General features: G+C 43.2%; 1 protein-coding gene across 20 annotated transcripts in view; it reads left to right on the top strand.

Moving 5' to 3' along the window:
• The first annotated feature begins 470 nt into the window (after positions 1-470).
• LOC137428872 (CLIP-associating protein 1-A) overlaps positions 471-26,511 on the top strand; it is a 266,499-nt gene continuing 240,458 nt past the window's right edge. For 7 of the 20 annotated variants that reach the window (XM_078780723.1, XM_078780728.1, XM_078780725.1 and 4 more), the window contains exons 1-2: positions 479-1,193; positions 26,026-26,104. In XM_078780723.1, the coding sequence (XP_078636849.1) occupies positions 1,017-1,193; positions 26,026-26,104 (256 nt within the window). In that variant the 5' untranslated portion in view covers positions 479-1,016. Of the gene's footprint in view, positions 1,194-26,025; positions 26,105-26,511 lie in introns of all 20 variants that reach the window. The other 13 variants (XM_078780720.1, XM_078780722.1, XM_078780721.1 and 10 more) reach the window with 5 other exon arrangements.

Genomic DNA, 26,511 nt, shown 5'->3' on the forward strand with positions numbered 1-26,511 from the left:
CCCAAAAGACCCTGAAGACCAAAGACAGTTGCCGAGAAAATGAATTTTTAAAAATGCAGACACGTATGTACGCGATCGCTTAACCATGATTTCACTTCGCGACCGCAGGGTAACAATGCAATTCAATTATAATGGAAGGATTGGAGCTGATGAAATGAAATACCAACAGGCTACATCCGGTTTCCATAGGTCACGTGTTTCGGACTGCACGTGCCCATGTTCACGGTGACATTAAGACCCAATGGTGAGGTTCGCAGGAGTTTCTCATTTTTGGCAGTGCCTTTATTAAATAAATCTTCGCATGAAATGTTCGTGAAGAGTCAGAAAGGACGTCCATGCTGTCAAGTAATAAATGAATGCGCGCACAAAATAGTTCCTGTATGGCAGCCATGACGGTATAGTCAACGGAGCGGTTCTTTAACCCGTTGCCGTGGTGCGATTTTCATTTCATCGATTCGTTTCAATGGAGTTTCGCGTCATTAAATCGTGTGACGTAAAAAAAAAAAATCCCGTGAACATGAGGAAATATAAAAACAAGTGTGTTGCGGGGAAATAAGACCTAAACAAAAAGCGAAATAACGGTGCACAAAGAAAAGGGGCTGAGGCGGATTCAAGTGAAAAATAAGTTAAAATGAAATGGTAAATAGGCTTGTGGAGGTTTGGGGTTGACCCGTTGTGCCTTGGCGGCCCACAGAGGGCGAAACACCGCAGAGTTCCACCGGGTGACAGACACCCCTTGCGGAACCCAAAGAGCCGTTGCGCTGCAACCCGGCTGAGAACTTCCGCCATTGTGGAGACGCACTTGGACAAGTTGGAAGAGGAATTGTGGCTCATCCCGAGTGCTGCTCCCTCTCTCCCGAACTGCAGCGCACCAGCCATCATGTGCCTTAGCTGAGGGTCTCCACGTTTCGCTCGGTTCAGGGAAAGGTTCGAACTTTCAAACTCGATCAAGACTCTAACTCGAAGTGGAATCGTGGTGGTGCGTTTTTCCTGGGAAAAGGTGACCGGGATCGGGCATGGAGGAGTCGTGCATGAGCTTGGTCCAGCAAAAGGACGTGGCTCGGAGGTTGCGGGATGGGCCGGCCTTGCTGGAGCTCATCTCGGGACCCAGCCTCGACCAAGACCTGGAGTCCAACGGGGTTGAAGGACTTGCAGACGGCTTGGTGACCTGGGTCGCATCAAACAACTTCAAAGTAAGTTTGTTCGTTTGATTTCGAAAACCAGGCCGAAAACTCGGATGCTCTGTCTGCGCCGCGGGCTCTACTTGTCTGCCGTGTCTTCGCTCTGCACCCCCCTTATCCGCCGCGCGCGCCTGCACTGCGCCCCCCATTATGTGCCGTGTCTGCACTATGTCTCCCCTTATCCGCCGTGTCTGCGATGCACCCCCTTATCCGCCGTGTCTGCGCTCTACACTACACCCCCCGCGTCTGCACTGCGCCCCCCATTATGTGCCGTGTCTGCACTATGTCTCCCCTTATCCGCCGTGTCTGCGATGCACCCCCTTATACGCCGTGTCTGCACTGCGCCCCCTTATGACATGTGCCGTGCCTGGACTATGCCCCCCTTATGTGCCGTGTCTGGACTGTGCCCCCCTTATGTGCCGTGTCTGCCCTGTACCCCACCTTGTACTACAAGTGTGCCTGGTAACTCTCCTGTATGCAGTAACTGCATGCGTTTCCATGCATCCCATCACTCCACATAGCTTTCTTCACCTTGTTTTGACATCTTTTGTTCTTCTGTTGACTTTTTATTTTTGTGCAATCCACCTGTGTCCATCACAGGGCATCGTTTTTTTTCCACTTTCGATAATCTTGCAAATTGACTTGTAGAACATATTTGTTTCTTCTCTTTCCAGCATTTGTTTGAAGTTCCAGTGGATTCTCGTTGTATCATTTGCTTACCACTAACTGCAGGACCGGTGTATTTGCTTCGGGGATCCATGATCTCATTTGTGTTCCCAATGCACTTCATTGCAGGATCCTGTCTGTGTTTTGCTTGTTTTCTGAGACATAATCCTTGTGGTTTTCAATTTTGAAGCATTTTTATGACGTGTTTGTGTTCAAACTTGCAATCTTCATTAGGTGAGGTGTGGCAGCCTTTGTTGCATCTTGTATGCCAGAGTGGTCTTGGAGTGACCTTGTGATTATACACGCCAGGGTTTGAGTCCGGCTGCTTTCAAATTGTTTGCCTGAGATGTTTTGATTGTGACATGATGACGTTTTTGTACTAATGGAACTTGAAGGAGAAAAGCTGCGTTTTGTTTAGAGATTGCCCAAACTATAAGCAGTCGCTCCACCTCATTTGGCATTGCATCCCATTGTCATATCTAGCAGGGTACGAATGATTGGAGGTGGGCAGTGATTTTGGATTTTGGGAGTTTCACCAGAAGGGGGTTGATGGTGGGCTGTGTGCACCGCACCTTGCAGAAACCTGGGGGGCGGGGGGGGGGGGTCAGGGGAGCAGCCAGCCCAGAGGGGGGAGTCGTACTCCATCAAGTTTCGGATGGATAAAGGCCTTCTCGGTGGATAGGAGTTCATTTGTGCCAAGGAAGGGTTTTGTACGAAGGAGGATGCCCAGTCGGCAACTGGGTTTGCAGACAGAGCATTAGAGTAGTCGAGGCCCCCCACCTCCTACCAACCTCAAAACGTAGTGGGAAGAAAAAACAAAAAAAACAGCTGAACTGCGTTATTGTGTAAAGCTTTAACTGGTTTATTTAGCCACGTAGCTGCATTAAAACCTGGTGACCAATATATAAATGCCCAATATTAATTTGAATTTCAGAGATGTAGAGGCGTGAAGGTTTCCCAAGATTGTGCCCGTGCCACGTGACCTATGATGTCATAATTATCACAAATTATACAGGCGGAGGCACACTCTATGGTGAAAATTTCGTGTCGATTGAACTAAAAATTGTTGAGAAAAAAATTCATACTGATCGGATCCAGCATTGTGCTTGTCGAATTATGACGTCATAACAAAGGCACCGATGGCATCATCATTAACATATCTTATTCCCCATGGGAAGTACTTGACAACGAGCCATGTTTCAATTTTTTCCATTGAGCGGCCAACATGGCGTCAGTAACACGTGATCTATGACGTCATAATTATGAATAAAAACAAGAGAAAAATGACCACAGTGTGGTCACCAGCTGCGACGTGTATAATCATGAGTATATCCGTTGCAATATTAAAAAAAAAAAAAAAAAACACCTTTAGAGGCCATTTTTCCCCGCAAGCGGGGGTTGGCCTTTTTCGGGCACCGTGGTTGTTGTTTTTCGGTCCCCTTTTTGAAGCAATGTTTTACGGCCGGATGCCCTTTCTGCCGCCAACCCTTTTTGTCGCCTTTTACGACAAACAGGGAATTACCAGTGAACTGGTACTCAATTAGCCGACCTCGGAAGGATGACAGGTTGAGTCAACAACAGTTGCAATATGCGCTACCAAATTCGACCAGTCATTAAATTATACGCATGCACTAGCGTCTTTTTGTCTTTCAGTTCTGGTCTTGTCCTTTGTTTTGCTACGCAACATGCTTCATCAACTGATTACATGTAATGTATGGACGTGAATGTTACTTCTGTTCTGTTTTGGTCTGAGATAAATGTCCATGCAACCGTATTTCACCAGTTAAGTGTGACCATATTCCAAGTCTCGCACTGTGGTCGCTTCTTTGGTATTTCTCAATCCGCCGTATGTCTATTTGTATTGTGTACCTGCATACGCTGGGATTCTGCTGGTGGACTAAGCATCCCCGAGGCTCGGCCCCTGTGCAAATTGTTTTCATGTATATTGTTACGGACTTCGGACGTCGGCTCTCCCCTTATCAAGGGGGGGTTAATCCCCTTGTCTTGTTATCTGGCCGAGTCCTGGGGGTTATAACGTTCCTGCCGGTCGGTGGTAAGTAGGGTTGTTGGTCGAGTCTTAGTCCAATTACCTAAGTACTACCACCGGCCGTAAAGCAAGGAGATAACTCCCGCTCGAACCACGGATATGATGGACAATGCCGAGCGGATAGCAATCCGCGATCCGAGAGCAATCCGCGATCCGAGCCGTTAACAAAGTGACTAAACCCGATTCTGAGCAGTTCCTAATCGTGCCACGTCTACCCAATTAGAGAAAAGACGAATGCGATCGGATTAGAGGAAACCAAGAAAGAACAAGGCAATTTATTACACATGTACAGAAAGAAGAGGAAACAAAAGAATGTGCAGGATAGGAAGAGGAAGAAGAAGAACACAGGGCAGCCTTAGACAGTCTTACTCTTAGTACCCAGGACAAACGTACACACTCACACGGGGATTGTAGATGGTTGATGGAACAGGTAGAGGGTCCGGCGATGGGGTCCAGGCTCCGGTCCAGCGGGCGAAACCCGGCAGGCAGCTCCGCGTGTAGTTGAACGCGACCGGACAATTTATATAGTGGGGGGGAAGCTGGTACGCTGCGTACGTAATATGTGCACACTATTCAAAGGTGCCAAACGCCCCCTCTCCAATGTACTCCTTTGATAAGGTTCTTCTTTCATCAGCGCCACTGCACGAGTCCTTTCAATGCAACGCGCGTTCTCCCAGTAAGTCAAATGCGCTCTCTCCCATCAGTAAGTAAGTTCTCATCAAGCGCGCTGTATATCTCATAGGTCGGTCCTTGCAATCACGACAGTTCTACGCGCAGTCCTCGAAGCAGTAATGTCAAAGGGCTTTGCGTTCGCTTTTATAACTCACCAAGCGATCACTCCGCGGGCCCCAAAGCCATGCCTGTCGGTGATGTCACTTCAGCCCTGGTTGGCTGGTTAAGGCTTACCGGCCCCGCCTTTGACGGCTGGATGACGTGGCCACACCTTCTTCTTGGCGTTCCGCCCCCTTTTTCCGGGCCTCACCGCGTGGCTTATGGCGGTGTTTGAGCGAGCTCCAGCTCAAGGCAGCGAACGCTGCCAACAAAGGCGCGTAACAAATTGGGAGGGCCATGGGCAGACTGGAGGGCGCGTAATGGCGTCGCTTGGATAGGGAGGCTTTGCAAAATGAACAGAATGGGCCTACTTCTTATTTGATTGACACAACGCAGATTCAACTATTGGAAACACGGCCTTACCTATACACATACTAATGAAATAACTGAAATCCTATGGTGGCCTACGTGTTGCTTGTGGCCTAACTATGGGGTGCAACCTTTAACCCTTTAATGTCATATTTACATGTGTGGGTTCTCAAAACCGCAACAATATTCCCAGGATGAGTTGATGTCAGAGGCAGTAGAGATGGGAGACCAGTCCAGATGATTGATGGCTGCTTGAAGACCGTGCCAGTTGGCCTGAGTGAAATGCCAGACTCGTCGATGCTGAGGAGGCTCTCTGAGAATGGTCAGAGAGATGTCCACTTTAACAAGCACATGATCAGAAGAGCCGATTGGAGCAGAAGAAAAGCAGCAGACATTTTCAGGGAAGTTAGTCATAACCAAGTCCAGAAGAGAAGAAGCTCCGTTGACTGAGATCCGGGTTGGGAAATTGACAGATTGTGTCAGTCCCAGTGAGTAACAGAAGTCCTTTGCTGAAGAGCCATGGCTGGTGAGAGAGGTACCCACACCCAGCCAACTGGCATGGTGACAGTTGAAATCACCACATATGAGGAAGGGAGAGTTGGGATGGGTAGATAGAAGTTGGTCCATATTATCAGACAGCGAGATGTAGATGGAGTCATCACTGTTTGGTGGACGGTACAACACGCATATGAACAAAAGGTGGGAGCGAAGGGGAAGCCGTAGCCAAAGGTATTCCTGGGGGTGAGGTGGAGAGAGGGCAGTGCAGGGCGAGTGAGGAAGAGTTTTTTTTATAAAGATAGCAACCCCACCTCCAGGACGAGGCTCAGGTCTATCATACCGAAGGAGGGAGTAACCTGGGAGAGATACCAAGGAATCAGAGACATCATGAAGGAGGAAAGTTTCTGTTTCAGCAGATCACGTCTGGTTTGTCAGAAGCAACCTGTATGGAGAGATCAGTCAAGTTTGAGCGAAGGCCCCGGATGTTTGAGGTCCATACTGTTAAGGAAGAGGAAGGGGGAGCATCGGATACAGAACAGGGGGGGGGGGGGGGGGGAGCGGTAGGGTAAGATGTGGAAGAGGAGGAAGAGGTAGGGAGAGCTGTTGAAGGTGTGTCAGAGATTTCAGAATAGCTTGGAGAAAGGGAAGAATGGGGCGGACAAAAGGTTTGATGGTGATTGGGTGAGGCGCAGTGAGGTGTTATTTGAGGAGGGGGAAGAGTGAGGCAGAAGGTTGAGGGAGATGAAGGTGAAAGTTGGAAGGGGGAAGAAGCGGGGAGGACGCTTTGAGGAGGAGGGGTGAGAGGGGAGTCTAGGAGGGGAGGAGCGAGGGAGAGTCTCGGAGGGGAGGGGTGTGGGGGGAGTTTAGGAGGGAAGGGGCAAGGGGGGAGATTTGAAAGGGATGGGTGATGGGGAAGATTTGGAGGGGAGGGGCAAGGAGGAAGATTTGAAAGAAATGGGTGATGGGGATGATTTGGAGGGGAGGAGCAAGGGGGTAGATTTAGAGGGGAGGGGTGATGGGGAAGTTTTGGAGGGGAGGGGTGATGGGGAAGATTTGGAGGGGAGGGGCAAGGGGGAAGATTTGAAAGGGATGGGTGATGGGGAAGATTTGGAGGCGAGGGGCAAGGGGGAAAATTTGAAAGAGATGGGTGATGGGGAAGATTTGGAGGGGAGGGGCAAGGGGGTAGATTTGGAGGGGAGGGGTGATGGGGAAGTTTTGAAGGGGAGGGGTGATGGGGAAGATTTGGAGGGAAGGGGTGATGGGGAAGTTTTGGAGGGAAGGGGTGATGAGGAAGATTTGGAGAGGAGGGGTGAGATTGGATTTTGAAAAGTGCACGATTAATGGGAAACGAACATTTATTGCAAAATGAGTTTCTTGAGACATTCGAGTCAAAAATACGTTTGAGGACGCTGAAGGATGGGTGGAGTGCTGGAGAGTTTAGGTAATGAATGAAAGATGCACTATAGGAGATGGAATTTTTTTTTGGAATGAATAGATTTGGTGAGCAAGTCGAAAGCATCCTTTTATAGAAGAAGAAGATAAAGGTGTTATAGAATACGACAGAATACAGTTCTTCAGGGGACAGATTAAACATTTTTTAACAATGTGATCACGTGATCACAAACAACGTGGTCGAAGAACGAACGAACAAACGGATAAGAACAGAGAAGGAAAATATTTTTTTTGGTTTTTTTTTTTGAGGAGATTTTAAAACAAGGAAGTATGGGGTGAAAAGACCGGGAAAACCAGAGACCGAAAGTACTTGCAGCGCGATCGAAGAACCGCTGAGACAAAAACAAAGCCTCAAGCCAAGGTCGGACAGGGTAGCCTACAACACTACTTTTGAGGATTCTGTATCCTCAGAATACGCGACACGAAAGAACCGACGATTCTGTACACAGGTATGAAAAACCAACACCGAGAATCTTATTAAAGACACCCCAATAGGTACATACAGCGAACGAAAGATACAGTTTCGACAAATACACAATTGTGAAAAATTACTTAAAATTTTTGTAATTTTTGTAAAATTTTTGTAATTTTTGTAATTTACAAAACTTTTACAAAATTTTTGTAAAAGCTGGACCTTCCTCAAGCTTGGCCCATTTTCCTGCAAAATGACTTCTATGATCTGAGATTGAAAGCCTTCGGAATACCCAGCTGACTTTCTACCACATGGACCAATCACCTCATTACCTCCGCCACCAAAGTTGGATGGAGGTTATGTTTTCACCGCTGTCTGTCCGTTTGCCCATTTGTTTGTTTGTAAACAAGATATCTCAAAAAGTTGTGGACGGGTTCGGACGAAATTTGGCAGAGATGTAGCATGTGTGACAAGGACGAAATGTTTCGATTTTGGAGAAGATCTGGATTCGGATCCGGCTACTGGAATTTTTGAAGTTATTCTTCACCATTGGGAGATAGGGACAAAAACGATAAATAGCAGGATATCTCAAAAAGATGTGGACGGATTTGGACGAAACTTGGTGGACCGGTTGGGTGACTGAGAAGGACAAATATATTCGATTTTGGTGAAGATCTGAATATGGATTCGGACATGAGGATTATTTAATTTTTTAAAGTGGTGCTTCACCATTGGGAGATAGGGCTAAGACCAACAGACAGCAGGATATATCAAAAAATATATGGATGGATTTGGACGAAACTTGTTGGACAGGTTGTGTGTGTGACAAGGAAGATTTTATTCAATTTTGTGAAGATCCGGATCCGGATCCAGCTTGTAGAATTTTTAAAGTGATTCTTCACCATTGAGTGATATGGCCAAAATTGTATATCGCAGGATATCTCAAAACGTTGTGGACGGATTTGGACGAAACCTGGTGGACCGGTTGGGTGTGTGACAAGGACTAATCGTTTCAATTGTGGTGGAGATCTGAATATGGATTCGGACATGAGAATTATTTAAGTTTTTTAAGTGGTTCTTCACCATTGGGAGATAGGGCCAAAACCAACAGATAGCAGGATATCTCAAAAAATTATGGATGGATTTGGACGAAACGTGTTGGACAGGTTGTGTGTGTGACAAGGAAGATTTGATTCAATTTTGTGAAGATCCGGATCCAGCCAGTTGAACTTTTTAATGTGATTCTTCACCATTGAGTGATATGGCCAAAATTATGTATAGCAGGATATCTCAAAAAGTTATTGACGGATTTGGATGAAACTTGGTGGGGAGGTTGGGTGTGTGACAAGGACGAATTGATTCGATTTCGGTGCAGATCTGAGTATGGATTCGGATACGATAATTATTTAATTTTAAAGTGATTCTTCACCATTGTGAGATCGGTGAAAAGAGATATACTGTATAACATGATATTTAAAAAAGTTATGAGCGAGTTATGACTAAACTTGGTGGATGAGTTGGTTGGGTGATAATAACAAGCCGATTAGGTTTTAGCTCAGTTCCAAATCCAGATCTTTCCTATAAGTGGGATACAAAATATAAACTAGTCAGCCTGGCGGCGGTATTATTGTGAAAAACCAAAGTACTCTTCAATCCATAATGCTTTGTTTTCTTTTAAATCGATATTCTGGCCAATTAGGATAATAATGAATTGTTCATGACAGCCGTTAAAAGCAAAATTTGGACAGAATTATTTATCTTTATATTTGGGATTTTATGGTTCCTTGGAACAGGAATTGCTAGTCAAGTATAACCCAGTGGAGTTGACCTCTCAACCTTGACTTTCCATAATCACCAGGAATTTCTGGGGCCATGGGTCTCTCACAGGGTTAAAGTTCACCGGTATTTTTGAATGGTATGCAATGTTGTGGCCCAAGCCGCTTTGATAGCTTATTTGTGACCTTTATCATTGTGTCCCTGTGGTTGCCTTAAGTGAAGACAATGATTAATTATAGGAGGACAAATATTTAAATGCGTAGTGGCGTTCTGACAATCGGTAATGTAGAATCAAACCTGTGCACTGTGTCGATCAGCAAACCGGGTGGCAGCATGAGAGTATTGTTCCCATCCCACTTTGAGTGGGATGTGATTCAGATGCATATCAAACCCTGGACCATACAGCTCACGGGTGCAAAAAGCGATTTTTATCAACCTAATAAAAGGCCTGTCTTTGTTCATTGTCAAGGCTCAAGTGGAAGAGCTGAGTAAAGCATGGAACCGTACCATGGAAGGAGAGATGAGTAAGACTCAGAGGCTGAACAAGAATTTATTTTTTGTTACCACAATAACTTGAGAAGCACTTTAGAAATTTCAACCAAACTTTGCACAAGTATGGACGATAATACAAAGATGATTTGATTAGAATTTGGGTTCAATTGGTCATAGGTCAAAGGTCAATTGCCCATTGAAAACCATTTTGTAGACCATGGCTCGAGTTAAGTTCCATGTACATAGTTACGTGCTCCTCCCCGACCCCCTGGTCACGGTGTACCTCTGAGCCCCGAGAGGAGTCACGGCAGACAAATGAGTTATTCTGTATGTCAAAGATCAATGGAGAAGCCACCCCAATTGTTACTCACAAACAAATATTGTATTAAGATCACACAAGAATAACAGTACAACAATAATAGTATTCAATAGTACAATCAATATGTCCTATGATGGTACCATCAGTTTTGTAATATAGAACTCACTGTGCTCCAAGTGAGTGAAACAAGAACATCCCCAATGTCTCTTATTCCCCGGCTTCAAGCCAGAGTCGATCTGCTCCAGCGATCGACAGAACGATGTCCGATCGAGACCAGAATCCCGTTCGGATGGCAAGTACAGTCACACAGCCACAGCTGCACAAAGGCGCCCTCAAGGTGACTGGGATACCCAAAGGCGCCCTCCAGGAGACTGAGAGATCACCCCCTCGGGTATGGACGTTCCACAGCTCCCAGTCGGCGACAAGCAGACTTTCCACTCAAAAGCCACGCCACATACACACACCCCAGATCGACGTATGACGGCGGTGAAAATGGACGAAACGAGACGAAACCGTGAGCGAAGCGCAAGTCCTGCGCTTGTCAAAATGGCCGACAGCCCGGTCGCGTGGCTCAATGGCACGACAATGATTCTCTCCTGAATCGATCGCAAAACCTGACACGCAGGTTAATCTGTCACAGCGCTAACCACTCTGTCGTAGGAATCCCTTTCCTGGGAAACCCGAAAGTTCGCTAGTGACTGTTGTTCGCCAACATTCGCTCCAGACCACAAATAGCTCGGCTCCTTCTTGTCCGACTCTCTTGCTCCGCCCCCTTTCTCTCTCCTCCTCTTCTTCGTCGTCCGGTTCCCGATCCGGTTTCCTGTTTCTTTTAACATTAACTTTTTTTACCTTTTGAAAACAGTTCATGGACAATAAACCTTTTGAAAACAATAATAGTACATGGAATCAGAAATATTTACAGTGGATGCAAACCACCACAACGGAAGTGACGAATCCGTAACAATACGCACATATGGATACGGCATGTGGATGTGGCAAAGGCATGTGGGAAATCGGACAATGTGTTCACGTATATGTGGACATGAATATGAAGGCCAAAATAGGTTTTCTTGCACGGATGCGCAAGATGGATATGTCAAGGAGGCGATGTTCTCTGCATCATTGGTGTCCTCACGGCCCATGACGTTAGCAATACAGACCCGGGCATTGTGTGTGTTTTGAGCATCTTTGTGCTCAGGAAGTCTGGAGTCCCAGAGGAAAGGGTTTCCCCTTACCAGCGCCATCAACTCCTCAATCCCTTCAGCACCAAATCACTGATCTTAGAAGAATGCTGCAGTGTGGTTCTCGATACTCCTTGTTATTGGTGGCAATTTACCATCAAGTGACATTGCGGATACAATTTCACTTGCTACATGGTGTGATCGGAATAATCGTATCCATATCCGGACATGTGGATAATGGATATAGACAATGAAAACCATTGATTGCGATTTCCATCTGTATCCTTGTCTATGCGAACGTATATTGGTTCACGAGTTATCAAACAGAGTGACCACTATATTCGTCATGGCCATGGGTGTGTGTGTGTGTGTGTGTGTGTGTGTGTGTGTGTGTGTGTGTGTGTGTGTGTGTGTGTGTGTGTGTGTGTGTGTGTGTGTGTGTGTGTGTGTGTGTGTGTGTGTCTGTCTGTCCGCAGCATAACTACCCGATGATATCATCCGATCTGGGTGGGAGGTTGATATCATGATCTAGTTGTGTCCTGCCTAGAGTGGGCGTATGGCGCCCATTGTGGGCGGAGCAACGCCCGAAAAAGATGTCTTTCTAGGGGGTAATCGAGTTCAAGCTACATCTTCTCCGAGGGAGTTGGTGGAATCTGACAGGTGTTTCGGTATTTGGTTAGGCCAATGTCATGTGTCTAGCCCCATGGAGCTCGATCTTTCATTTTCGCCCCAAGGTCAAGGTCACAAGGTCACGAAATTTAGAAAAGTCGATTATTGATGGTTTTATGACATTGTTTGCTTTCTGATCGGGTGAAATGTTGTACATGATCTTATATTATGACATACATCATGAAATACAAGTTTTTCAACAAATTTCAGAATTTTCGACCTTTGACCTTTGAAGGTCACAAAGGTCAAATTTTCAAAGTTGTCGGAATCTAACCGAATTTTCGGTATTGTGTAGCTAACTCACCTCATAACTGATTATACATTATTTTCTATCTCATTTCAAGGTCAGTAACCTTTGTTTTGACATTTCAAGGCCAGCACCACACACAATTACGTACAGCTGACTCTTAAAGGCCTGCGCACGCAGCGCATTCGGGCACTTTGTAAATAGGCATGTACACCGCATGTCGGTGGCTGACACCTGCCACGTGGGCTCCCAACCCCCCAGTCCGGGCCTGTTTCGGTTATAGTCCGTTCTTTGTCATTGAATACCGCTCGCTCGTGAACCATCGTCGTTTCCTGACTTGTTTAGATTTTAGAATCATCTGATGATTTCGTTTGTTCTACGCTTCTCTCTCATCCTCTCTCTGTCTCTCTCATGTGAAGTTAAATTTGTCATGTGACCTTTAATTAATTGTGATCAAATGTCTATCCATTGGCCCATCTATTGACGCATTCACGTTGATTTATATTTTCTGATTTTCATTGTACGGCAATAATTCAGCCAGTCGAGCATTTTTTAAATTTGAATTGAACTTTACCGAAGGATGAATTAATGACGTGCTCATCTTTTCTTGGGCCAGCTGTCATGGTTGCTGAATGCCTGAAAAATGATACTTCTCTTGGTGATCCAGCCGGGTGTTACGTGAGTTCTGCAATCTGTAGGCTTAAGATGACCGTTATCTTTCCACATCCATAACTTCCTATTGCGGCGGCAAAAACTTGTAATCGGTGTGATTCTAGTCCTAATTGGGCACTTCGTGTGCAGATTCCGAGCTTTAATTTGGTGGTTTTGGCTTTGTCTGTGGTTGTGTTAATAATTATTGTCTTGCACAAGATCATAATGATTCACCCAGATGGATTGTGTGCTATGCTGGCTGACTTTCAAAGCCAAGACATTCGAGGTTTGATCCATTTTTGTTTGTTCTTTTTTGCAGATCTCTTGTGTTTGTGATTGTCTAATGGGACAAAGTTTTAGTTTGTACCTTTTTTGTTGTTGTTCCCACTCACATTGATTTGACTATTAAGCTGAAAGGTGTGCTAGTAGGCCATGGGGCATACCATTAAAATCCACTTTTTCGTGCAACAACGCAGGGGATTACTTAAAATTGCTATAGATGGGTTGGGGATGTGCTCCTGAACAAGAAACACCATGTCCCCAGACACCAGGGGTGCTCATTAATTTTTAACGCGCACTTGATGAAAATGCAAGTAAATATATATTCATCAACTATACGTTACTGCATTTTCTTTTATTTCTGGATAGTTTGAGGAGTAAAATGAAAAAAATTGATTGTGATATTGTTTCTAGACCTCCTTTTCACTAAAATACACCAATAAACATGATATTTTTGTGTCTAGATAGTCATAGCGATAAGTTGAAAATGAATCCACAATCCGATACACAATCCTGCATTGAAGCCAAACCAGAAAATCCCAACATTGGCTACCATTATGATTGTTCACGTCGCTTTTGTGACATCAGTAAAGTGAACAGGCTGAAGGAGAAAAAGACCGAAACATCTACATCTCATGGTAAGTTAATATGATTATGTAGTAATTTTTTTAGTAAGCTTTAAGTTTAGCCAAAAGTTTCAATTGTTCTGCAAACATAGACATGATCATGATGATAGAATCTGATCGTGATGATAGAATTCACATTACATTGCCATATATCATGATCAAATAAATCATCATGCTTGATTCAAGCAAGTTAGTAACAAGTTCCGGAAGATTTGGAGTTCGCCTTAGAAGAGTAGTATCTTCAAATTCAATTGACAAATGTACAGCAGACTCAGCAAGTCATGCATGATGAAATGTACATTTTATGATTTTGTTTATCTATTTCAAGACTGCAATTTATAATACAAATCGTACTATTGCAAGCATGCTCTTTTACTTTAGTAATAGTATCATGATATGTGGGGATATTGTGGTTTATGTCATCAGGCTCATGTCACACCTCATTACTGTTTTTAGGATCCACAAAGAATTAAGAAATAATTTTGTACATGTAGACTACACATTTTTACTAAATTGTACGGTAGGTACTTCTTACTGTCCTGTAAATGATGGTAATAAAAAGTATGTTTACCTTGTCGGAGAAGTTGTTAAAAAAACCATGATTTGATATTTGTTACTAAAAAAGACAGATGTTTGCAAAATTTTAAACTCTATAATTATAAACAATAAACACATGTTGAGTTTATTTTTATTTTGTATTTTTGTTTTGTTGTTGTTTTTTTGCGCGGTGGTCATGGTCATTAATATTTTTACTAGCAAAGCGTGTACAAATGTATAACAAGGGATGCACCAATAGATTCTTGGGGGGGGGGGGGGGGGGACATGGAAGTTGTTAAAGCCTACATGAGCACAGTCTGATTACATGAGAATCATAAAACTTCCATTTCTTCACTTGTCGTTATCTCACTGAATTTGAAACAATGAATTCACTGGTAGATAAATGTTGTATTTTCTTCTCATACAATTCACATTCAATCAGACTGACTCTTGTGGTACATGTATCTATAGAAAAATGTAATGTGCCATTGTGTTTGATAGATAAAGCATATGTATAAAACACTGTATAATACAGTGGCAACTCCGTAACACAAACTCTGTTAACACGAAATTCATGATAACACGGAAGTGTTTTTTTTTTTTCATTCCAAACTTATTTTCTACATTATAATATAACCTGATAATTCCTTTAAACATGAACTAAATCATAAGATCCAAACAACTTCATGTTAAAGAGTTGCCACTATATATTACCTTTAAAACACATTTTGTCAACTTGAAATAATACTACATGAGAAATCATATTTTATCTGAAATATATTTTATTGTAGGCATTAGCGGCAATAACATTTTCACTGAAAGTACGTTTTATTTCATACATTACAATTTACAAGGTACTTTTCGTTAATTGAATGACATTGCTCATATCAACCCAATACTGATAAACCACATCTTATCTGGGTGTTAATACTGTTATTTGACTTGTTTTTTTACAAACCATTCATGGACACTCTTTGGAAATAGAGTTATGGGAAAGAAATGTAAACTTAACTGTTAGAACTAAGTAAAACAAATGGAAGTTTCATTTCATAGATAAGTCGTAAATAATGAAATGTCAAATGCATCAAAAATATGATATCAAGTACAATCATATAGAAACGAAGCTTAAACGTGTGGGTTAATATCATAAGAATAAATTAAGAATAAATTAATTTTAAACATGTCAACCACACAACATCAATGACAATCAGTGAAAAAATCACTGATCATACAGGATCGAACCTGGGAACCTCCGCTTTACTAGTAAGATGCTCTAACCTGAAGTTGAAGTTGAACTGAAATATATGATCAGATGGAGAAGAACGGATGATTTTAAATCAATACGCTTCTCAGATGAGAGGATGTTAGAGGAACGGGACTAGAACTGAAGACCTATTGATTTAAAATCATCCGTTCTTCTCCATCTGATCGTATAGCTCAGTTGGTTAGGGCGTCGCACTAGTAAAGCGCAGGTTCCCAGGTTCGAATCCTGGATGATCAGTGATTTTTTCACTGATTGTCATCTATGTGTGGTTGACATGTTTAAAATTAATTTATTCTTAAGTACAATCATTTTTTAAATGAAAGTCCTGTGTTCATGATTTCGACCTTATACCTGTGAATATAGTTAATAGTACAAATTTCTCAAACTTGAAAGCTGTAAATTGAACAATGATGTAAATTATAATGTAATGGATATCATAAACAAATTTGATTGTCTCAATTATTTATGTCTGTCTGCCTTATCCTGGCATGTATACATTATGTATTGAACATGGAAACGAAGCAAAAGTAACAGTACTCTTAAACACTGTTAATCATGCAAGCACTTTCCATGACATGCGTAATGTATACATGTTGTACTGTTTTAAATAAATAAGTTGAAAATGAATCTTCTAAAAAGTAAAAGGAGTCAGCCGTCAACTGCCACTCATTGCCATTCTTCAAATCAAAGAAGATGAACTGATCATAGAAGGTAGAAGTGAGAAGTTAATTTAAAAAAAGTAAAATAAAAATGATTTATTTGCGGCACAACATGTGTTTCAGCTGCGGCGGACCATATTTTCAGATTGGATTCATTTTCAACTTATCGCTATGACTATCTAGATACAAAAATATCATGTTTATTGGTGTATTTTAGTGAAAAGGAGGTCTAGAAACAATATCACAATCAAATTTTTTCATTTTACTCCTCAAACTATCCAGAAATAAAAGAAAATGCAGTAACGTATAGTTGATGAATATATATTTACTTGCATTTTCATCAAGTGCGCGTTAAAAATTAATGAGCACCCCTGGTGTCTGGGGACATGGTGTTTCTTGTTCAGGAGCACATCCCCAACCCATCTATAGCAATTTTAAGTAATCCCCTGCGTTGTTGCACGAAATTGTCAAATTGAGCACATTTTAGCCCTATGCCCCATGGCCTATAGTAAGGTGGAGCTAGCCCCAGCAAGCTGCTTGTTATCAAGAATAATTTTACTGAATTGTAAAAGTAATTGAGACAAGTCAGGAGACGACGATGCTTCACGAGCGAGCGGTATTCAATGACAAAGGACGGACTATAACCAAAACAGGCCCGGACAGGCCAGGCCCGGAAATGTCAAAACGAAGGTTACTGACCTTGAAATGAGATAGAAAATAATGTATAATCAGTTATGAGGTTAGTTAGCTACACAATACCGAAAATGCGGTGAAAAATGGAATGAAAAAAAGAAAAAAAAGAAAAAAGAAAGATCGAGCACAGTGGGGCTAGACACATGACATTAGCCTAACCAAATACCGAAACCCCTGTCAGATTCCACCAAACCCCTCGGGGAAGATATAGCTTGAACTCTATTACCCCCTAATTTTCGGGTGTGGCTCCGCCCACAATGGGCGTAATATGCCCACTCTTGGCAGGACACAACCAGATCATGATATCAACCTCCCACCCAAGTTTCATCAAGATCGGATGATATCATCGGGTAGTTATGCTGCGGACAGACAGACACACACACATACGCATGCACGCACACACACACACACACACACACACACACACACACACACACACACACACACACACACACACAACCATTATTGAGAGGATGATGAGGATGATGATGATGATGATGATGATGAGGTCGATGATGGTAGTGTGCAACAACAACAACAACATGCATTTTAAGGCCATTTTCCCTGCAAGAGCGGGGGTTAGCCTTGCGGTCCCCATGACAATCTTCTCCATTTTGCCCTATTTTCTGCATCTTCCCTTGTTAACCCCCTTGCCCGCATTTCTTCTTCGACCATCTTTCGCCAAGTCTTTCTTGGTCTTCCCCATCCTCTACTTCCTTTTACATTCATTTCCATCACTCTTTTCAACCAGTCACTTTCATCCTTCTTCAACACATGACTAAACCATCTCAAACTGTTTCTCTTCACAGCATCAATCACAGGCTCTATTCCCATCATCTTTCGCAATTCATCATTTGTCTTCCTCTCTCTCAACGATACTCCATATATCCACCGAACCATTCGCATTTCCACCCTTTCCAGCCTTCGTTGCTGCTCTACGTTCATTACCCATGTCTCGCTCCCATAAATCATAACACTTCTCACACATGCAGCATACACCTTTCCCTTCAGCTTCAACGACACTCCCCTCCTCATCAGCACGCCACTCAGTTCCCGAAACTTCTTCCGTGCACATCTCACTCCAGCAACCTCTGCCGAGTCTGATCCACCTTCTCCATTCACCGTGTCTCCTAGGTAACAAAATGTTTTCACACCTTCCAGCTTCACACCGTCTCCAAGATCCAACTCAACATTTCCTCCATCTGCAGCTCCCTCTGTGCACACCTTACACTTGAATGTAGCTGCCACACTGGTTAATGACCCTCTCAAACCACTACATTTTTGATGAATCCACTCAGCGCACATTGTACATTGAATGGAATTCACTCCGACACCCTTCCTGCACACAGCACACGGCCACTTCCCAGTTCTTTCCACCTCACCACATGCTTTACCACTTGCCATCACCTTCGTTTTTCTGATATTCACCTTCAGACCTTTTGTCTCCATACATTCCTTCCACTTGTTCATCTTCTCCTTCAGTCCATCCATACTTTCTGCAATCAACACCAGATCATCTGCATACAACAACTCCCATGGTAAACCCTCCTTTACGTTCTGAGCCAGCACCTCCATCACAGCTACAAATAGTAGTGGACCTCATACCGACCCCTGATGCACTCCCACCTTCACCTCAAACTCACCGCTGTTCCCGTCCTTCATCCTTACAGCTGTGCGCTCTCTTTTGTACATTGCCATCACTACTCTGATCAACCATTCCTCCACTCCTGACTTCCTCAATGCCCATGTCACTACTTCATGTGGAACCCTATCGAATGCTTTCTCCAGATCAACAAACCCAAGAAACAACTTCTTCCTCTTCGCCTTGTACTTCTCCTGCAACTGCCTTACAATAAAAAGCACGTCTGTCGTTCCTCTTCCTAGCATAAATCCAAACTGCATTTCGTCAATCTTCACTTTCTTCCTTGTCCTCCTCTCCAGCACCCTTTCCAATACCTTCATTCCATTTCAATATGCAAAGGTTATTTAGTTTGACAATTTACATGTGGTTTACCAACTATGAGGAGATCCTCAGCTTTCCATTGATGCATTTCATGCATCATTGCTGTCACACATGACCGAGTACATGTTCATTGAAAATGACAAGCTCAAATCACATTTTTACAAGTTTGGCTGATCGGTGCAAGAGTTTGAAATGGACGCATTACTTGTCGACTGCCAAGTTGATTATGTAAAATTGTTAAGCTGGTCTGGTAATCGTCGGTTGCGTTATCCTTTGTTTAAGATGGGTATTTAAGATGGGCCTACAGTGTATGGGTTTAGAGACAGTCTGAGTCATTGAAAAGATGGTTCAACTTACGACTGAACAGCGGACCTTCGTGGTTACAACAACCTTTCACCAAACTGGAAGTTTGCAGCGAACTCCTGATGCATTCAGGGAACGTTTCCCAGAATGGGAGCTTCCAGCAGCCAAAACCATCTGGTCGAATGTCAGAAAATACCAAGAGCATGGCACGAGCCTCAACCGCAACAAGGGGAATTCTGGTAGGAGGCGCACTGGCCGATCGGAAATGAACATTGCAGCAGTAAGGCAGCAAGTTTTGGAGCATCCTCGGGATACCAGCGCAAGACGAAATGGGACGGGATTGCCTTAGGCAACATTCAACCGAATCACAAGACTGGACCTCCACCAACATCCATGTAGGATTCACATCCGCATCAACTTATGCCAGGGGATTTTGCCAGGAGGCTCGTGCTTGCCGGATGGTTGATAGCACGTTGCGAAGCAGATGTCAATTTCCTGCGGTATCTCGTTATCGGCGACGAAGCTGCTTTCGCCATGGAAGGCAAGGTTAATACCCATAATGTTCTTGAATATGCACCGACAGGACAACCCCCGGAATTTAATTTTGACACCAACATGAATCGACAAAAGTGGACTGTTTGGTTGGGACTTTGTGGAAGTGGTCACGTGATCGGACCATTTTTCTTTCAAAGGAATGTCAATGGTAACAGGTATCTGCAGATGATGAATGATGAAGTTTTACCGCAGCTGGAAGAGAACTTTGAGCGACAGGTTCCTGGTGCCTTCAGATATCTCTTGTGGGCCCAAGACGGCGCCCCAGCAGCACATCGTCTTATCGCTGTCCGAGATCGACTGAGGGAACTCTTTGGAGACCGAGTCATCGCCCTCATCCATGCAGTGGAATGGCCGCCAAGATCACCTGACCTCACACCATGTGATTATTTCCTTTGGAGACATTTAAAGAACAAGGTGTTCGTAACTCCTCCCCATGATCTTGACGAATTGCAGGGCCGTATTCGACATGAAGTGGATGCTTTGCGCAATGACCCGGCTATGATGAGACGAGCAGTTCAGGGCATGCTCCGCCGCTGTGAGCTTTGTGTTGAAAGGGGAGGTGGACATGTTGAAGGTGTGGGTGCATAAAGGCCAATCATTCCTGAGAAAAGTTCACATCTGACGTTCATTTTGCACCAATTATCCTGACCTTCATCGATTAGCCAAACTTGTAAAAATGCGATTTGAACTTGTCATTTTCAATGAACATGTACTCGGTCATGTGTGACAGCAATGATGCATGGAAGGTATCAATGGAAAGCTGAGGATCTCCTCTTAAGTAAACCACGTGTAAATTGTCAAAGTAAATAACCTTTGCGTATTAACCCCTTGAATTCGGATTACCTTTTTTTTTGATACGCACTGTATATATATCTATACAGTCACGTGAAAAAGTAAGTACACCCCATGTAAAGTTTTGACTTTTTCAACATATTTCAACATACAGCTATTTGATCTTCATTTCAACAATAGTGATAGATAAAGGTGATATAATATAACAAATATCATGAAACATTTACATTTTGTAGTCCATTGTATAATTTAAATAAACGTAAATGCAAATTTCACATGTGGAAAAAGTAAGTACACCCCTGGCTCTAATAGGTGGTATTGCCCCCCTTGGCAGAAACAACCTCAAGTAGGTGTTTCTTATAACTGTCTACCAGTCTCTGACCGAGTGGGAGAAATTTTTGCCCACTCCTCCATGCAGAATTCTTTCAGCTGTGCGATGTTTGAGGGGTTTCTTGCATGCACAATAATGAATGAATGATCGTTTTAAGGCCATTTTACCCGCTAGAGCGGGGGTTAGCCTTGCGGGCCCCATGACAATCATGGTTCCCTGTTTGAGGCAATGTTTTCATGGCCGGATGCCCTTCCTGACGCCAAATGCACAGCTCGTTTCAAATCCCCCCACAACATCTCGATGGGATTTAGATACGGGCTTTGATTTGGCCAGTCCCGAACCCCCCATTTCTTTATTTTCAGCTATGCCTTGGTGGATTTACTGGTATGTTTAGGGTAATTGTCATGTTGCAAGGTCCACCTTCGGTTGAGCTTCAACTTTCCTACAGATGGCCTCACATTATCCTCAAGCATCCTCTGGTACAATGAAGAATTCATTATTTCCAAGCTGGCCTCCAAAGCCAGTCGCTGACTGGGCATCCTTCGTCGTGCGAAGTCCTTCCGAGGCACACCTGAGCTCCTCACCACATACAAGGCTTTCATCCACATCTCAATGGAATACTGTTCTCCCCTATGGGCTGGTGCTCCTGCCTCACACCTGGCTCGGCTTCACACTGTTGAATCCAAAGCTTTCAGAATCATTGGAATCTCCCGCGATGAAGCTATCTCTGAGGGCCTTTCACTCACTCACCGCAGGCAGGTAGGTGGTCTTTCTGTCTTCTACCGACTCCTCTCCGGCCTTGCTCCCCCAGCTCTCTCTGTGCTCTGTCCCCCCAAATATTCCTACAGGTCGCACAAGATCTGCCAGCCACCCTCTGATGGTTAAACTGCCAAAATCTCGGCTCTCTGCTCACCTTCACTCTTTCATTCCTCTTTTCTCCCGCCTCTGGAACAAACTCCCACACTCACTTCAATCACACTCCTCCCTCCAGGTCTTTAAAACAGCTGTTCACCACCATCTCTTATCTTCCCCCATCCAAATCCTTGATCTTTTCTACCCCCACTAATTCACCCCAGATCCACCTTGTTTGAAATTCCAACTTCTTTCCTGGAAGTCCTGGCAGTGTCCATATGTTTTATACCTCTCCCACCCCCCCCCCCCTTCCCATGTCTCCCCCCCAAAGCCCTCTCCCTCCCACAGTTCTCTCGATGTCTCCATGTCTCTCGGTCCCTGCTCTCAAATGTTGTGTTTGTGTCCTTCCCCCTCTCTCCCCATCTTGTCTACCGCTCCCGAAGTTATTTGTTTTATGTGTCTGTTTGTCTTTCTGTGTGATTAATGTTCGCTCTTTCACGAGCCTCGATCTTGTATACAAGGAAAAAAACAAAAACAAAAAAAAAACATTGTGGATTATATGATGGTGAGCTGCCCAGGCCCTGATGCAGCAAAGCTGCCCCAAACCATAATATTTCCACCACCATGCTTTACAGTTGGTATCAGGTTCTTGTGGTCAAATGCTGTCTTTGGTTTTCGCCAAGTGTGTCTTCTGGTACTGTGGCCAAATAGCTCTACCTTTGACTCATCTGTCCAGAGCACATTGTTCCAGAAGTGCTGGTCTTTGCCTAGGTGTTCATTGGCAAACTTTAGTCTTGCCCTGATGTTCTTTCTGGACAGCAAAGGTTTCCTCCTGGCACACCTCCCGTGTAGATCAAATTTGTGCAGCCTCTTTCTAATGGTCGAGTCATGCACTTTGACAACAACAGTGGCAAGAGCTACCTGTAGGTCCCGTGATGACATTCTGGGGTTCTTAGAGACTTCTTTCAGCATCTTGCGGTCTGCTCTCGGGCTGAACTTGCTGGGACGGCCTGGCCTGAACAAGTTGGCAGTTGTTTGGAATCTTCTCCACTTGTAGATGATCTTCCGGACAGTCAAATGATTGATTTCAAATTGTTTGGAGATCTTTTTAAATCCCTTCCCAGACTCGTAGGCATTCATAACCTTCTTTCTGAAGGCCTCCGAGAGCTCTTTTGATCTCGGCATGGTGACGCCGCACACTTCAACATCAAAGAGCAAACCAAACTAAATGTCTGAGGTTTAAATAAGACAGGTTCCTCCAAGATCCTCTCTAACGATGTTCTAATCATTTGCACCTGAGCTGGTGCACCTGATTCAAATTTTAGGTATTTGAAGTTGTGATAAATGTAGGGGTGTACTTACTTTTTCCACCTGCGAAATTTGCATTTATGTTTATTTAAATTATACAATGGACTACAAAATGTAAATGTTTCATGATATTTGTTATATTATATCACCTTTATCTGTCAATATTGTTGAAATGAAGATCAAATAGCTGTATGTTGAAATAAGTTGAAAAAGTCAAAACTTTACTTGGGGTGTACTTACTTTTTCACATGACTATATATAATGTACATATCTGTGCAGTGTCTGTCCTGTCCTGTGTTGTGTTGTCTTGTCTTGTCTTGTAACTGAACTACTCCCTCAAACTTTTGTGAAATCGTACCAAACTTCTGGTATGCACCTATCTCTCTCGTCGGTTTGTCCTCAGGGTATTTCTTTTGAAAAAATTTCCAATTTTTTTTGGTTTTATTTGAATTTTTTGGGGAACATTTTTTTTTTTTCAATTTAAGTTTTCAACTTCAATTGTTTATAAAATGCAATATCACGTATATTGCAAATACATTTGTGCATTATGATTGCTTGAATTATGATTGGTGTAAACCATGACAAAACAGCAACTCAGGTACAGTCATTTATCTATATGTCTACATATCTGGGCAGAAAACAACGAAGTTCAAATAAAACCAAAGTAATAATAACGGAGATTTAAAGCAGATAGAAAAGTCGTTCTTCTCCCTCCACAACGTCTGTTCCCTTGACCCATTTCCCATGAGGGAAGGGCTATCTAAACATTTACAAAGAAATGTGTCTTGGGACACTATGATTGTTGCACTTGCTGGGGGGAGGGGGTGAGTGCACTGGATTTTATAACCACAACACCATTGACGTTTATGTACATCTTGAAACGTCTAGAATTCCACACTGTTTTAAACAAATTGTTTGTTGAAATTCGCCCAAAACAAGGGTGAAAGCTCCTCAAGGTTTTTGGGTTGTATACAGTACAGTACGGTACAGTACTGTAATTGGTAATCGGCACTCACACAGGCTCCAATCGCCCGACGCCGATTCCCAAAACATTGCTGATTTACTGATTCCGACAATGTTCCAGCACTAAATGTATATATATATATATACAGACCTAGTTCAATATAATTGATAACAATTTGACTGTGTCACCAATATGCCTCTGCATAGTCCCACAACGGGTAGATGCCATCGTTCACTGTCCTAAAAATAAACAAGTTTGATTTAAATCCCTTCAGCTGTTTTCAAGTATCACATTTTTACCAACTACGACAGATTTCACATCGATTGGTGAAGCAGTTTCAGAGAAGGGATTTTTTAAAATATCGGCTTTCAAGCTAATATGGCTGCCACACCACGCGACGTATGACCTTAAAAATGTACACTTTGCATCAGTATGGGTAGGGGGTCACGTTTGTGAAGTTTTGTGTTGATCAGATTACCGGTTGGTTCGTTTTTCTATCCAAGATGGCTGCCACACCATGTGACCAATGATGTTTTCTTGATAATCTTTTAATCGCCATGCCTAGTCAATGACACACGTAAATTTTCGAGTCAATCGATTTGGTGGTTTGGGAGAAGATGCTTTTTTAATGCTTTGAGGTTAAATCTAATATGGCTGCCAAACCATGTGACCTATCATGTCATAAATTTAATATTTTAATACAAATGGGTCATAGATCATGTGCATGCAATTTCAGATTTTTTGGATAAGGAATTCGATTAAAACATTTTGACTGGTATACCACTTCACCTATGATGTCATCACTTTCATGCTTTTGTTCTCTATTGAAATTACTTGACAATAAGCCAAGTTTCAAATTTTTCCATTCAGCGGTTTTCCGAGCAATATATATTTTTTATTTGTGTTTAATCCAAGATTGCTGCCACACTACGTGACCTATGACATCACAATTATCATAAAAACATTCTGCATGGGTGTCACTCCTACCCTGAAAGTTTCGTTTCAGTTGGACATGTGGTTGCTTAGAAAAACTAGGCTTAGCCCGTACGGATGGATGGACGTACGTATGGACGTATGTACGTACGTACAACCCGAAAAGATAATGCATCCGGCCACCTTCGGGGGCGGAGGCATAAAAATGTACAAGATCATTCGCCTCTACACCGTGGAGGTCGGTGCGAGGGACTTCGTAGCAGCATCCTCATATTGTCTTTTGCCATCATTGGGGTTGAATCAGGTGAAGATCAATGGAGTTCTCAAATAAATGGGAATAATTGATGAGAAAGATTACGAATAAGTTTCCTCTCATTTTAGGGGTTTAGTGTTCAATCCTGTTCAATCCCACTTCTGAGGCAAAAAAGTACACAATAGCAGAGGAATATGGGGGAGTAATGACCCCAGAGTGGCCTGTGCCCCTTGGAGTGTCAGAAAGTTCAAGGACGAAACACTCGTTTGAGGCGGGTCTCTTTTTCTGAAAATTCTGTGCTGTTTCGCTCCCCGTGAGTTTTTGCCAAGATTAAAAGCTGAGCAAAAGTATGGGCGAAGTATCAGTATCTGACTTTGTTACGGGTGGAGCATCTTCTACTTTATCAATGATGGTTTCCCTGGAGAGGTTGTGTGCCTTTGGTCCAAAGCTTTTCATTCCCTGATTATCCCACCGTCTTCATTCCAATCCTTGTACGTTTGTCCGACGACTGCAGCAAAAGTTGTTTATTTGTAATCGGATTTGTTTTGATCCTTGTTCTTGGCACATTTGATATTTTGTAGATAGCACAGTTAGCTATAGTTTAAGAAAAAGATGTCTTCTTCTTATTTCTTTTTCTTCTTCTTCTGTTGTCTTCGATTCTTGTGTGTTTGAGTCTCTACCGAAACAGCAAGTCATTTTTATTCTGAGGTTTATGAAAAGAGTTTGCATATTGTGGGTTAATCTTTCTTCTTTGTCGACCTTTTCACTCTGTGAAGCATTGCTGTGATGCGTTCGTGATCAGTTGAGTTTTATCTTCATGAAGACATTTATAGGATTTGCTTTTTCTTTTTAACTGCAGAGTAAAGGTTCATTCTGTGGGAGAAAAATTGTTTGTATTGATTTCCACAGGGGATGTTGGTAATGGTTTATTTATTTATTTCGGTGATGTAATTGGAGGCATTTACCCTATCTGTCTGTGTAGGTTTCTCTGCTGGGCCTAGAAGCGTTGGCTGTCTTGGTTGAGCGACTCCAGGAAAACTTCAAGCCTCAACTCGTCACCGGTGAGCGAATGCATGTTCGAAGCCCAATCAAACCTAACTTTGGCTCTTTATTCAAATCTTAGCATCAACATATTTCAGTGCACGAAGCAGTGCAATTTCAAACACCATCTTGTTTGTAATATGTAGATCACCTCTTGTCAAGCAAAGACTCCATGAGGTTCAGTGCATTGCAAGCAGTGTTCCATTATGGTTTTAAAAACGTGTGCTGACAAATCAAAGGTGGACACCTCGGACTCATACAGGTTCTCCCGGTAGTTCAGAGCAAACCGATGGTCTATAGTTTTGTGCCTGAGCAATGAGTCTTTGACGGGCACTACCAGAAGCAGTTTTAACAGTTGAAGCCAGATTGCACAAGGCAATAGCACATGCGCTGTGACCTGATAGGTATCCCAAGCAAAATGACCAGG

This window comes from Myxine glutinosa, chromosome 6 (assembly GCF_964187855.1).
Source record: "Myxine glutinosa chromosome 6, kmMyxGlut1.1, whole genome shotgun sequence".
NCBI classification, from domain to species: Eukaryota; Metazoa; Chordata; class Myxini; order Myxiniformes; family Myxinidae; genus Myxine; species Myxine glutinosa.